General features: G+C 29.3%; 1 protein-coding gene across 3 annotated transcripts in view; it reads left to right on the forward strand.

Moving 5' to 3' along the window:
- Positions 1–14,072, forward strand: part of LOC142238395 (uncharacterized) — an 83,620-nt gene that overhangs the window by 8,293 nt on the left and 61,255 nt on the right. Inside the window, exon 1 of one of the 3 annotated variants that reach the window (XM_075310033.1) lies at positions 6,519–6,664. The exons of the other annotated variants lie outside the window; for them this stretch is intronic. Coding sequence (XP_075166148.1) covers positions 6,653–6,664 — 12 coding nt within the window. The 5' untranslated portion in view covers positions 6,519–6,652. Of the gene's footprint in view, positions 1–6,518; positions 6,665–14,072 lie in introns of those variants that run through there. 3 annotated transcript variants of the gene reach the window in all.

The following is a 14,072-nucleotide window of genomic DNA, read 5'->3' on the forward strand; positions in this document are numbered from 1 at the left end:
AATTTATTTCTATAGAAAATTTTGTCAAAATTTTATTTCTATAAAAAATTTTGTCAAAATTTTATTTCTATAAAAAATTTTGTCAAAATTTTATTTCTATAAAAAATTTTGTCAAAATTTTATTTCTATAAAAAATTTTGTCTAAATTTTATTTCTATAAAAAATTTTGTCAAAATTTTATTTCTACAAACAAGTTGATCAAAATTTTATTTCTATAGAAAATTTTGTCAAAACATTTCTTTCGAATAATTTTATTTCTATAGAAAATGTTGTCACAATTTTATTTCTATAGAAAATTTTGTCAAAATTTTATTTCTATAGAAAATTTTGTAAAATTTTATTTCTATAGAAAATTTTGTGAAAATTTTATTTCTATAGAAATTTTTTTCAAAATTTTATTTCTATAAAGATTGTTGTCAAAATTTTATTTCTACAAAAAAGTTGACCAAAATTTTATTTCTAAAGAAAATTTTGTCAAAACATTTCTTTCGAATAATTTTATTTCTATAGAAAATGTTGTCGCAATTTTATTTCTATAGAAAATTTTGTCAAAATTTTATTTCCATAGAAAATTTTTCCAAATTTTATTTCATTTTGTCAAAATTTTATTTGTATAGAAAATTTTGTCAACATTCTATTTGTATAGAAAATTTCGCCAAAAATTTGTTTCTATAGAAAATTTTGTCTAAATTTTATTTCTATAAAAATTTTTGTCAAAATTAAGTCAAAAATTTATTTCTATAGAAAATTTTGTCAAAATTTTATTTCTATAAAATATTTTGTCAAAATTTTATTTCTATAAAAAATTTTGTCAAAATTTTATTTCTACAAACAAGTTGATCAAAATTTTATTTCTATAGAAAATTTTGTCAAAACATTTCTTTCGAATAATTTTATTTCTATAGAAAATGTCGCAATTTCATTTCTATAGAAAATTTTATCAAAAATTTATTTCTATAGAAAATTTTGTAAAATTTTATTTCTACAAAAAAGTTGATCAAAATTTTATTTCTAAAGAAAATTTTGTCAAAACATTTCTTTCGAAAAATTTTATTTCTATAGAAAATGTTGTTGAAATTTTATTTCTATAGAAAATGTTGTCGAAATTTTATTTCTATAGAAAATTTTATTTCTATAGAGAATTTTGTCAAAATTTTATTTCTATAGAAAATTTTGTCAAAATTTTATTTCCATAGAAAATTTTTCCAAATTTTATTTCTATAGAAAATTTCGCAAAAAAATTATTTCTATAGAAAATTTTGGCAAAATTTTATTTCTATAAAAAATTTTGTCAAAATTTTATTTCTACAAAAAAGTTGATCAAAATTTTATTTCTATAGAAACTTTGTCAAAGTTTCTTCAAAAAATTTTATCAAAATTTTATTTCTATAGAAAATTTTGTTAAAATATTATTTCTATAGAAAATTTTCTCAAAATTTTATTTCTAAAGAAAATTTTGTCGAATTATTTTATTTCTATAGAAAATTTTGTCGAATTATTTTATTTCTATAGAAAATTTTGTCAAAATTTTATTTCTATAGAAAATTTTGTCAAAATTTTATTTCTATAGAAAATTTTGTCAAAATTTTATTTCTATCAAAAATTTTGTCAAAATTTTATTTCTATAGAAAAATTTTCCAAAATTTTATTTCTATAGAAAATTTTTCCAAAATTTTATTTCTATAGAAAATTTTGTCAAAATGTAATTTCTATAGAAAACTTGGTCAAAATTTTATTTCTATAGAAAATTTAGTCAAAGTTTTATTTCTTAAAAAAATTGTCAAAATTTTATTTCTATAGAAAATTTTGTCAAAATTTTATTTCTAAAGAAAATTTTGTAAAAATTTTATTTCTAAAAAAAATTTTGTCAAAATTTTATTTCTATAGAAAATTTTTCCAAAATTTTATTTCTATAGAAAATTTTTCCAAAATTTTATTTATATAGAAAATTTTGTCAAAATTTTATTTCTATAGACAATTTTGTCAATTTTTTTTTTTTCTATAGAAAATTTTATTTCTACAAAAAATTTTATTTCTATAGAAAATTTTGTCAAAAATTCACTTCTTTAGAAAATTTTGTCAATTATTTTTTCTATAGAAAATTTTCTCAAAATGTTATTTCTATAGGAAGTATTTCTTAGTTGGAGAAGAATATTTTGCAAAATCTACCAAAACTTCAAGAATTCTACCAATCTACCGAACAGTAAAAAAAATTACCTTTTATGGTACAATTCCACAAACTGTGGCAACCATGCTTCTAGAGCATTCTGAAGACGAGCTAAATATTTCAAATTGTACCAAATAGGTCTCTATAGAACAATTGTACTTTTGGGAAAAGCAATGTATCGAATTTAGTACAATTGTACTAACATTTACATCTCTGGCCGATGTAACAATTTCCGCATTTCTCTGTGGAGTTACCAGAACATGCTTTTTCGTTCACATCATTGCTTTGCTAATTTTTCTACTTTGGTTTTTATTTGTTTGAATAGAGAGGCTATGGTTTTTTTAGGTTTGTGTGCTAGGTTTATTTCTTAGTTGTTTATGATTTCTTGTAAATAGTTTTGTTTCGTTATGTAGGGAATCCTAAAATATTTGATGTCACCTGCTTGATTATATTCTTTATGCTTTATTAGATTCATATTAAATTTGCAGTCAATTAGATTATTACACTAATTTTTGGACAATTTTAAAAAAGTGGCTTCGATAACTTAGGTTGGGTTCAATACAAGATTCAGGTTGCCCTGTCTCATGTCGGCTGACATTCACCTAAACCAGTATTCGGCGGTTTGTGCGCTGTAAATTCTTTGCATCGTACCATTCATCATTCCAGGAACTCTGTGTCTCTAATGAATTCCCTAAATGAAAAATGAAGAGCCCCTTCCCTTTAATACAATCCTGGCAACATCCCTGCTATTTTGTATTTATAAAGGTTATCCATTAAAAAAAGTATTTTTTCAGAATTTTTCATTTAATTAACAACCACTCGCGGTCATTCTTATTGGCCTAACTAGCTAGTGAGATATATTTATTTGCATAGCTTACTGTTCAATAAATCATTAAGTGAGAAATTACATTTTTTAAACATATTTTTAATAATTTATGTATATACGAAAAAAACTATTACAATGGTTGCTTTTTTTTACTGAACTACCACTCATAAAAAACATATGCACTAACTTATAATACCCTGTTCCACAGTGTGGCGCAGGGTATAATAAAAACACATTCAACCGTATTGAATGGTTAATATGGGCTACTACTAAAAGTTCATCTTATTACGTCCAGTATTACATAAAATTTGTTTTAACATTGTTTTTTTTTTTTTGTGACATGACACACTTTAACTTTAAGTAATTTCGATTAACACATATGAACAAATTGTGATTAATTAATCATTGTTAATGTCAGGAAAATTCACTGACAGTCCATTAAAAATACAAATCAAATAAATAGAATCATTGTATCGCCATATCATCATCGACACAAGTTCAAACCATCACTAACATGAACCATAAACAATAAATTCACAAAATATCTATAGAAATTAATCTACAAACAGCAACAACAGTGCCTAATGACTGTTAATGATTGTTTGTTAGCGTCAACATCATTTCCAAATGTACAATTATTTTTGATAGATTCAATAAATGAATTTTCCCTTACTTTCGAAATGAAATTGTCATTATTTTTACTTTGTATTTTGTGTGAAATATGTTACAACAACTGTCGATATGTTTTGTTGTTGGACATGCTCATATTTTGTTCTTACTAGCTATTCATGCCTTAAATATGTTGTCAACAGTTCAAATAATATGATTATGTTGTAATTAGTCTTAAAAGAAATTTTATTACACATCTACACACTCTCTCTCTCTCTCTCTCGGTCTCTGTCTTTCCCTCTTGTACTTCCACCAACTCTGTATGTTAACAAAGTCTTAAACGAAATTTCTCACACACCTACAGAAACTAGCCCTCTCTCGTACTTCCTTCCACTTTTCATGTTAACATACTCTCATTTTAGTTAGAGTGTAAATTTACACTCTAACTAAAATGGGAGTTACATTGCTAATTGATTTATTGGCGATTAAAAAAAGAGTGCTGTTGATGTATAGTGCTCCTTTTGTTGTTTATGGATATACAATTAAAATATGATTCATATGGGCGATTTGTATTCGCATATATAAGTTTGTAAATCTAAAGTAGCAGGTACAGTGAAACCTCCTAAATTTGAACACTATGAAAACCGGACGCCTGTCAAAAGTAGACAATTTATTTGAGACGTTTGATATCTTATCACCTTAAAATTAACCTCTCACAAGCGAACACTCCCCAAATATAGACAAAAAATTTTGGCGACCGTGGTTGTCCATTTCGGAGAGGTTTCACTGTATTAATATTAATTTTTAGCTAATTAGTTGTATTAAATTGTTGTATATGGTGCTCGTAGTTTTAATTACTAGAATCACTTTTAATGTACTTCCATTTGCCATTGTAACCATAAAGTCATGACCAGTGACCAGTTGTAGAATGTTTACACAGGCGATCACATGAAAAAATTTAACAATATCTGATTATTGTTAGTTTAATTACATATGTTAGGTTGCAGTATACAGGTATGTAATTATAAATGCACATTTGGAATTTTCCATTGGTCAATTCCAAAAAAAAAATTATATTATACCAATAGAGGTCGTTGTGCTTCGTTAAACTTAAGTATAAACAAAGAAGCAATGAATTTTTAGTGAACATAACTTTCAAGGCAAGGATACATTTTCAAGATAATAACCAATAGCATTTAAACCAGCAAAAAACATTTTCTTTTTGGATCCGAAGAAGCGATGAATTTAACATGGGCTTGTTATAGGAGGGATGTTCGCGATTTTAAAAGCCGTTGCACTTAATTTGCATCACTTCTTAAGGTGTGAGCCGAATTCAATGTTTTGGATATGAATTCAAAAAAATTTTAATATTTTTCCAAATAAATATTTTTTATAATTTTTTATGATTTTTAATGCATTATAATGCTTGTCTCAAAAGTTTCATCTAAAATATTTCCAAAAAGTTGGCAATTCTTCTAGAATGGATTAAACATTTTTTTGGAAGTGCTTATAAACCCAGCAAAAAAAAGAGCTTCCAAAAAAGTAATTTGGATCCCAAACTTGTGATCCGGAAGTAGTGCAAACTTGGATCATCTCGAATTTAACATGGGCTTGTCATAGGACTGAAGTACTTCGTTTTCGGATCCTTTGTGTTGCTTTAGAAGTCGTTCCTTGGAAGTTCATTTGAATGAAAAAATTGAAAACACTAAACAAATTTTTGCACTATTTCACTTTTAATTATTATCAATATTTTTTAATACACTTCTATTTTCTTATTATCTAATTTTTTCAATTTGAACTCAGGGTTTGTTGGCAACATAACAGAAAGCTTTAACACACTCAGCCAGAAACGTCATTGAACATCAAGCATCGAAATGTCAATTAAAATGTTTGTAATATTATCGTAATATGACACCAATGCATAACATTCCAACTACTTCTCGAGATGTTCTTTATTAGTATGAATGAAAAAATAAAGAACACAGGTTCAAATCTCACCAGCCGTTAATTTTTTTTTTAATTATTTTTTTATGTTAAACATCGTTTTTATTTTTGTATAAATATATTTTTTCCATTAAAAATCAAAAAAAAATTATCGTAATTTGCAAAATCTTCTCATGAAAAAAATAGCATGGAAGCGAAAAAGTCAAACGACACTGATTCAAATCCTGGCGGAAATGAAATTTATTCAATGTTATTTTTATTTTTATTTTTTTTTTTGTTTTTTTCTTTTTTTATTGATTTTTTTATTGTTTTTTGCGAAATTTAATTGTTCAAATTGCTATTTTAAGTGAAGTATTTTTTCTAATACTTGCCGAAAAGGACCGCATTAGAAGTGGAAAAAATCGATGAGGCATTCCGGGATGTGCTTTAAAAAAAAGTTTCTAGAACAACTTCCATTTTTTTGGTGGGAAGTTGTGCCTTTTAGAAAAACTTCCAAATTTTTTGGGTGGGATATTAAGCCTATACACAGAAGATAACATAGTTAAGCTAACATAACCGTTTTTCATCAATTCTAGTAATTTGCAAAATCATCTTTAAATTCTTATTTTAAAATAAAGATTTACAAAAAAATATTATTATCGTCATCATAATATATTTATCATCATCACAAAACCACCAATTTATACGAAATTTTTGTACCAAAGAACCCTGGAGTCCTTTTTCGTTTAAACATTAAAACACAATTAAAATTCTTTTATCTTCCTCTTTGAAAAATTATTGTTAATCTCAATACTAATATGACGTTCAAAATCAGTTTCCAATACAAATCAAATTCTACAATTAATAGGGAAAATCTGAATTTTATGACGCATTTTGATTGAAATACACTCTCGTCGTAATTATTTCCATATAATATATATGGCTGTAGGTAAAATCTATAAAGACGTTTAACTACTCTTAAATACAATTCAGTCTTCTAGACAGTCTCAATAAATCGAATAAAAATTGTATATAACGAATAGGAGGTGTTTTTTTTCTTCGTTTAATATTTTACCGAAAATATATTTGAATTCAATTTTATAGTATAAATAAACGAAAGTATACAAATGTTGTTCAAAGTAAGTGAAGTGAAGTGAAGTGATGGAATTAATGCAGATGACTAAGAATAAAATGATTGATTTATAGATAAACATTTTTAATAAAAAAACAAGTAAGGAAAGTCTAAAGTCGGGCGGGGCCGACTATATTATACCCTGCACCACTTTGTACATCTAAGTTTTCGATACCATATCACATCCGTTAAATGTGTTGGGTGCTATATATAAAGGTTTGTCCCAAATACATACATTTAAATATCACTCGATCTGGACAGAATTTGATAGACTTCTACAAAATCTATAGACTCAACATTTAAGTCGGCTAATGCACTAGGGTGGAACACAATGTTAGTAAAAAAATATGGGAAACGTTTAAATCTGAAGCAATTTTAAGGAAACTTCGAAAAAGTTTATTTATGATTTATCGCTCGATATATATGTATTAGAAGTTTAGGAAAATAAGAGTTATTTTTACAACTTTTCGACTAAGCAGTGGCGATTTTACAAGGAAAGTGTTGGTATTTTGACCATTTTTGTCGAAATCAGAAAAACATATATATGGGACCTATATCTAAATCTGAACCGATTTCAACCAAATTTGGCACGAATAGCAATAATGCTAATTCTACTCCCTGTGCAAAATTTCAATAAAACCGCAGCAAAAAATTGGCCTCTGTGGTCATATGAGCGTAAATCGGCCGAACTCTATATATTGGAGCTATATCTAAATCTGAACCGATTTCAACCAAATTTGGCACACATAGCTACAATGCTAATTCTACTCCCTGTGCAAAATTTCAACTAAATCGGAGCAAAAAATTGGCCTCTGTGGTCATATGAGTGTAAATCGGGCGAAAGCTATATATGGGAGCTATATCTAAATCTGAGCCGATTTCAACCAAATTTGGCGCGCATTGCTACAATGCTAATTCTACTCCCTGTGCAAAATTTCAACCAAATTGGGGTAAAACTCTGGCTTCTGGGACAGTATTAGTCAATATCGGGCGAAAGATATATATGGGAACTATATCTAAATTTGAACCGATTTCAATAAAATTTGGCACACTTGACTATAGTACTAATTGTTCTTCTTGTGCAAAATTTTAAGCAAATTAGGGTAAAACTCTGGCTTCTGGGGCCATATAAGTCCATATCGGGCGAAATATATATATGGGAGCTATATGTAAATCTGAACCGATTTCTTCCAAAATCAATAGGGATCTATTCTGAGCCAAAACACATACTTGTGCCCAATTTGAAGTCGATTAGACTAAAACTGCGACCTAGACTTTGATTACAAAAATGTGTTCACGGACAGACGGACAGACGGACAGACGGACATAGCTATATCGACTCAGGAACCCACCCTGAGCATTTTTGCCAAAGACACCATGTGTCTATCTCGTCTCCTTCTGGGTGTTGCAAACATATGCACTAACATATAATACCCCGTTCCACAGTGTGGAGCAGGGTATAAAAACTAATTAATACTTATGCACACATAAACATTTTAAAAATTTTTCAATAGTAAATGTTATTAGTTTTATAACACTGGGTCTTCTTTTTCCAAATCAATTCGTATATATCCTCAGGAAAATGAAAATGATTTAAAAAACTGCTTTCTACATGCTAATATTGTTCGCATCGAAAAACACTAACATGAAACAAAAAGAATTGAACTAATTGAAGAAACTACCCAGCAAAAAAAAAATTGGAAGTTCTTCTAGGCACAACTTTGGTAAAATATCAGACAAAGACAGGAAATTTTTTATAGCCAATGTAACTTTATTTTAGTTCATGAAAATTAGTTGAGTTTAGTACAATTTTTCCAAATGTGAGAAAGTTTTTCTTATTTTGATTATTTTTTGCTTACTTTAATAACGTGAAATTCATGGTGGCTTCACTTTTTGTATTATCAACAAAAATCAATTTTAATAAGATAAATTAAAGTACTCATAGAATCTACTTATATTCTTTGATAGTGGACTCAAAAATATACTTCACATTGTTAATAATTGTTCAATACAAATTAATTTCAATTTTTAAGAAGGCAGTAAACAATGATCACTATAACATTGATTAAAATATCAATGATCACAAATGGCCCTTAGCCTCCCTTACTATTGACTTATCAAACGAACTTAAACTTTAAAATCTATTCCAACTATGAATCACTTGCTACAATTAGAGGGCATTCTCGATTTCTAGCTATTAATTTTGATTAATATACTTACTCATATGGGGTTGTAATCTAGATGAACGATTAATTATTTCAAAAGTAAATTCTGTATTCTAGATAAAAACATTCACTCAACACATGTGTTTGAGTTGTGTTTCCCTACTAGCGATATTTATAAACTAAACGTTAGTTAGATACACTTAAAATTAGTAAAAGAGTACAAAGTTCGTTACTTTTCAATATCAATTTGTATATTCGTTATTTAACTGATACACCAACTACATGATCTCTTCATCAGTATTTGTATATTAAATTAATTTACATCCTAATATCTATCTCAGCTATGATTCACGGGCAACAATTACAAAGTCTATCTAATTTGATTCATTTTAATTAATACACAATTAGCTATACCAAAGTTCAATTCCGATTTCCGTTTAAACTCAGATAATCAAACAAAACTAGCATATATCGATTAGGTGATAAATTTCCTTTTAAACCTACTTGAGTAGTAAGGGAATGACTAAAATTACGATGCATTTTTTGAAAAATGATTTCAACTATAATCTACACGAAGCAGTTTTTCAACGCTAATGCACACAATAAGTCCCTTCAAATTTTATAATTAACAATTTAAATATCTTTTTTATAATACTTTTTGATTTTCTATATCAATTCATATGCAATTCCAGGAATCCATTTTCTAAGCCACAAATTATGTACAATGAAAAAACACAAATTTCAACTTTGTATTATTCGCACTAATTAGGAAAAGTAATCCATTTATTTACTTTTTTTTTGTAAATTAATATCTATTTTAATTATGTATATGTTTTATTTATACAAAAAAAAAATTATGAGGGACTAAGTTACAGAAATTTAACCGTTTAAAGTCTTACTAATAAATTAAAAAACAAGTATATAAAGTAGTAAGTTCGGCCGGGCCGAATCTTAAACACCCACCACTATGAATCAAATATAATAGTTTCCTTTGAAAATTGCGGGGGGGGGTTTGATGACAGATATTTTCCCAAGCAGATCAGTTCAGCCAGTACGCTTCCCACAGATAAATGTAAAGATTTTTACCTATGAAGACTAGATCAGATTCTGAATTTATAAGAACCATTTTTTGTTTGAGTTTTAGAGGAATCATAAACATTTCTTGTAAGTATGCAAGAAAATGATTAAATAACGCCTTGATTTGAAATCTAAAATCTGTAGATTTCCATCCCAATTTTTGAAATGATTACGAGAAGTAAAATCTGGAAATTTTGCATTCAGTTTCAAGCAATTTTCATGATCAGTGCGCCTCTATACCCTCAATAAGTGAAATCGGTCTGTATGGAGGCCTTACCAAATGGACCGATAAAACTAAATCATATACACTTTGTTATGGGTCTAAAATGCCAGTATATTTTCAATTTGTAGCAAATCGGATAAAAACTACGTATTCCAGAAGCCTAAGAAGTAGAATCAGGAGTTCGGTGTAACGGGGCTATACCAAAACATGGAAGGGGTACATACAGTATTCAGCACATTTAAATGTAGTTCTAGAATCTAGACCCCAAATCAGAGGGCCGGTTTATAAGGGGGCTATATCAAAAACTGTACCGATACTATATATATTTGGCACATCCCTTTATGGTCCTAGTAGAATACCCCTAGATTTCCAATTTCAGGCAAATTGTATAAAAACTACGGATTCTAGAAGGGAGCCACCGTGGTGCAATGGTTAGCATGCCCGCATTGCATACACAAGGTCGTGGGTTCGATTCGTGCTTCGACCGAACACCAAAAAGTTTTTCAGCGGTGGATTATCCCACCTCAGTAATGCTGGTGACATTTCTGAGGTTTTCAAAGCTTCTCTAAGTGGTTTCACTGCAATGTGGAACGCCGTTCGGACTCGGCTATAAAAAGGAGGTCCCTTTTCATTGAGCTTAACATGGAATCGGGCAGCACTCAGTGATAAGAGAGAAGTTCACCAATGTGGTATCACAATGGACTGAATAGTTTATGTGAGCCTGATACATCGGGCTGTCACCTAACCTAGCCTAACGGATTCTAGAAGCCCAAGAAGTAAATCTGGAGATCGGTCTATATGGGGGCTATATCGAAACATGGTCCGATAATCACCATTTTCGGTACATCTCTTTATTTTCCAAGAATACCTCTAGATTTCCAACTTCAGGCAAATTGGGTAAAAACTACGGATTCTAGAAGCCCAAGAAGTAAAATCGGGAAATCGGTCTATATGGGGGCTATATCAAAACATGGACCGGTACTCACCATTTTCGGCACATCCCTTTATTTTCCTAGAATACCTCTACATTTCCAATTTCAGGCAAATTGGATAAAAACTACGGATTTTAGAAGACCAAGAAGTAAAATCGGGAGATCGGTCTATATGGGGCCTATATCAAAACATGGTCCGATAATCACAATTTTCGACACATCTCTTTATTTTCCTCTAGATTTCCAATTTCCGGCAAATTGGGTAAAAACAACGGATTCTAGAAGCCCAAGAAGTAAAATCGGGAGATCGGTCTATATGGGGGCTATATCAAAACATAGACCGGTACTCACCATTTTCGACACACGTCTTTATGGTCCTAGAATACCTCTAGATTCCAAATTTCAAGCAAATTGGATAAAAATTACGGATTCTAGAAGACCAAGAAGTAAAATCGGGAGATCGGTCTATATGGTGGCTAGATCAAAATATGGACCGGTACTCACCATTTTCGGTGCACTTTTTATGGTCCTAAAACACCTCTAGATTTCCAATTTCACGCAAATTGGATAAAAACTACAGTTTTTATAAGCCCAAGAAGTAAAATCGGGAGATCGGTTAATATGGGGACTATATCAAAACTTGGACCATCTTCGAACATGACCTGCCTGCAAACAAAAGATGAATCTGTGCCAAATTTCAGGACGATAGCGCCATTATTGAAGGCTGTAGCTTGATTACAACAGACAGACAGACGGACGGACGGACATGCTTATATCGTCTTAGTATTTCTCCCTTATCAAGAATATATATACTTTATATAGTCGGAAATCGATATTTCGATGTGTTACAAACGGAATGACAAACTTATTACACCCCCGTCACCATTCTATGGTGGTGGGTGTAATAAAATGTACACATAAGTACGCATCCAAATATCTTTTAGTGGGACTTACGTTCTATGTAATACTGCTTATAGTTTTTCCAAAAAAATTTAGTTGAATTTTCAAGAAATGAGTTTTAGAACTTTTGCTTTTGACAAATAAATGTTTTCTGTGGGAATTTATTTAAAACCAATTATTCAATGTTCATTAGCTAACTTTGATTAAAGTATCCAAAGATACTTAATTATATACATATTATACTGAAATTGTTTAATAATTATTTAATTCGAATCCTCTTATCTTATACCCAGGACATAATTCGAAATAAATTATAAATATAAACATTACGGTAAAACAACGTCGCTGACAGACAATATTAAATTCCATTAAAGAGAATAATTTAGTATGAGTTGTTAACAAAATTTATTCACACATGAAAACATTTTCCTTCTTATAATGCCAACTTGTAAGTACTAACTAAAGCCTCACGTACTTTCTCCATAACAATTTGCATGAATTTTCTGTTAGGTTTGTTTTATTCTTAAAATTTTAATCGAAATAGAGATCCATAAATAAATCCATATCAATTTGCTTGAATTTTCTGTTAGGCTTGTTTTGTTCTTAAAACTATAACGAAATCAAAATCCATAAATAAATCAATTGGAAATGGTGTCTACCAATCTGCGTTATTTGTTTAGTTTGCATAATTAATCTCAGATTATTCACACAAATATTGAAAGTTGATTTAATTTACACGAATGCAAATGCAGAAGTATTAATAGAAAGTTTACATTTAACTTTTGAATTTATAATTTTAAAACACGTATCACAGAATAGAAATTAACTGGAAGCGGTATAGATAAGCAAAATATTATGTTATACCCAAGCACACATAATAATGTGTGATATAGTCTTTAATAGAACTTTATGATCTGTAGGAAACCATAAATAAGTTTCGAATAGCAATTCTTGTACCTAGTCAGTAACTCGTTTCGATTATGAACAATTATAGAGCCTTTATGGGACTATGTTTCTAATAAAATCGAAAATTAAATTAAAATTTTGTAGATACGGTCCCACATCAGGTGGAGTCACTATGCATATAATAATTGTGCTTTTGAACCTGAACCTGAACACATCAAAAACATCAAAATGTTATGAACACATTGACTTGGCAGACATTTCCTGGGACCTAGATATAAACCCTTGATTGTTATATTAGTCATTTTGCCATATCAATTATCTTACATATACATATTTTTAAGTATTATTTTCATGAAATCTCAATAAGTTATAGAGACAGGTTAACAATTGAAGCCTGGATAATCATTGTGGTAATACGTGAACTAACAATACCGACCTCCAATTCTATGGTACAGTGAAATTGTCGTTGTTCTTCAGGTAAAGCTACCATTACCACAGATATCCTTCTCATTCCGGAATGAATTACCATTTGTCGGCTTACAGCTGCAAAATAGAGTTCCTATTTCATACTAATCTCATCACTTGTTGATCTTTACACAAATGTGTGTGGGTAAGAGTCTAAATAACGAATATTTTATACATGCAATGATCAGGTTTGTTTAGTGACAAGCTATATTGTGGAAAAAATATAGAGCACAGTGTTCAGAAAACTGCACAGTTCCAGATTTCTTGCACACACAAACTTCGTATTCACCTTCTGAACTCTAGGTCCATCTTCTATTACGCACTTATTGTGAAATTTCCATACAAGTTAGTTTACCATGCCAGGAAATTCCTGTTTAATACTAAACTCGTCAATGTAATTTCTTGTGGATCTTAACCCGTATTCTCCCGAGTTATAAAATAATCATCCGATTATAATAATGTTTGATTCACAGCATGTATAGGCTACATTTAGTATATATATGAAAAAAAAATTGTCATATCGGGTTCAGGTTTGCGGAAAATGGGTGTCGCAATTTTATTTTTTCTGTGCAGCGATAACGGTACACTGGTGCATTGAACATGCCAATGTTTCTATCGTCATATGACGACGCTATGAGAATATGGGTTAAAACCCAATTTTGGACGTAAACGATTTACCAATGTGATTAGAAAACTGGACAGTTCCATATTTCATATGCCCAACTATTCCCTTCAGATATAAACTAC

This window comes from Haematobia irritans, chromosome 5, assembly GCF_050003625.1.
Source record: "Haematobia irritans isolate KBUSLIRL chromosome 5, ASM5000362v1, whole genome shotgun sequence".
NCBI lineage: Eukaryota > Metazoa > Arthropoda > Insecta > Diptera > Muscidae > Haematobia > Haematobia irritans.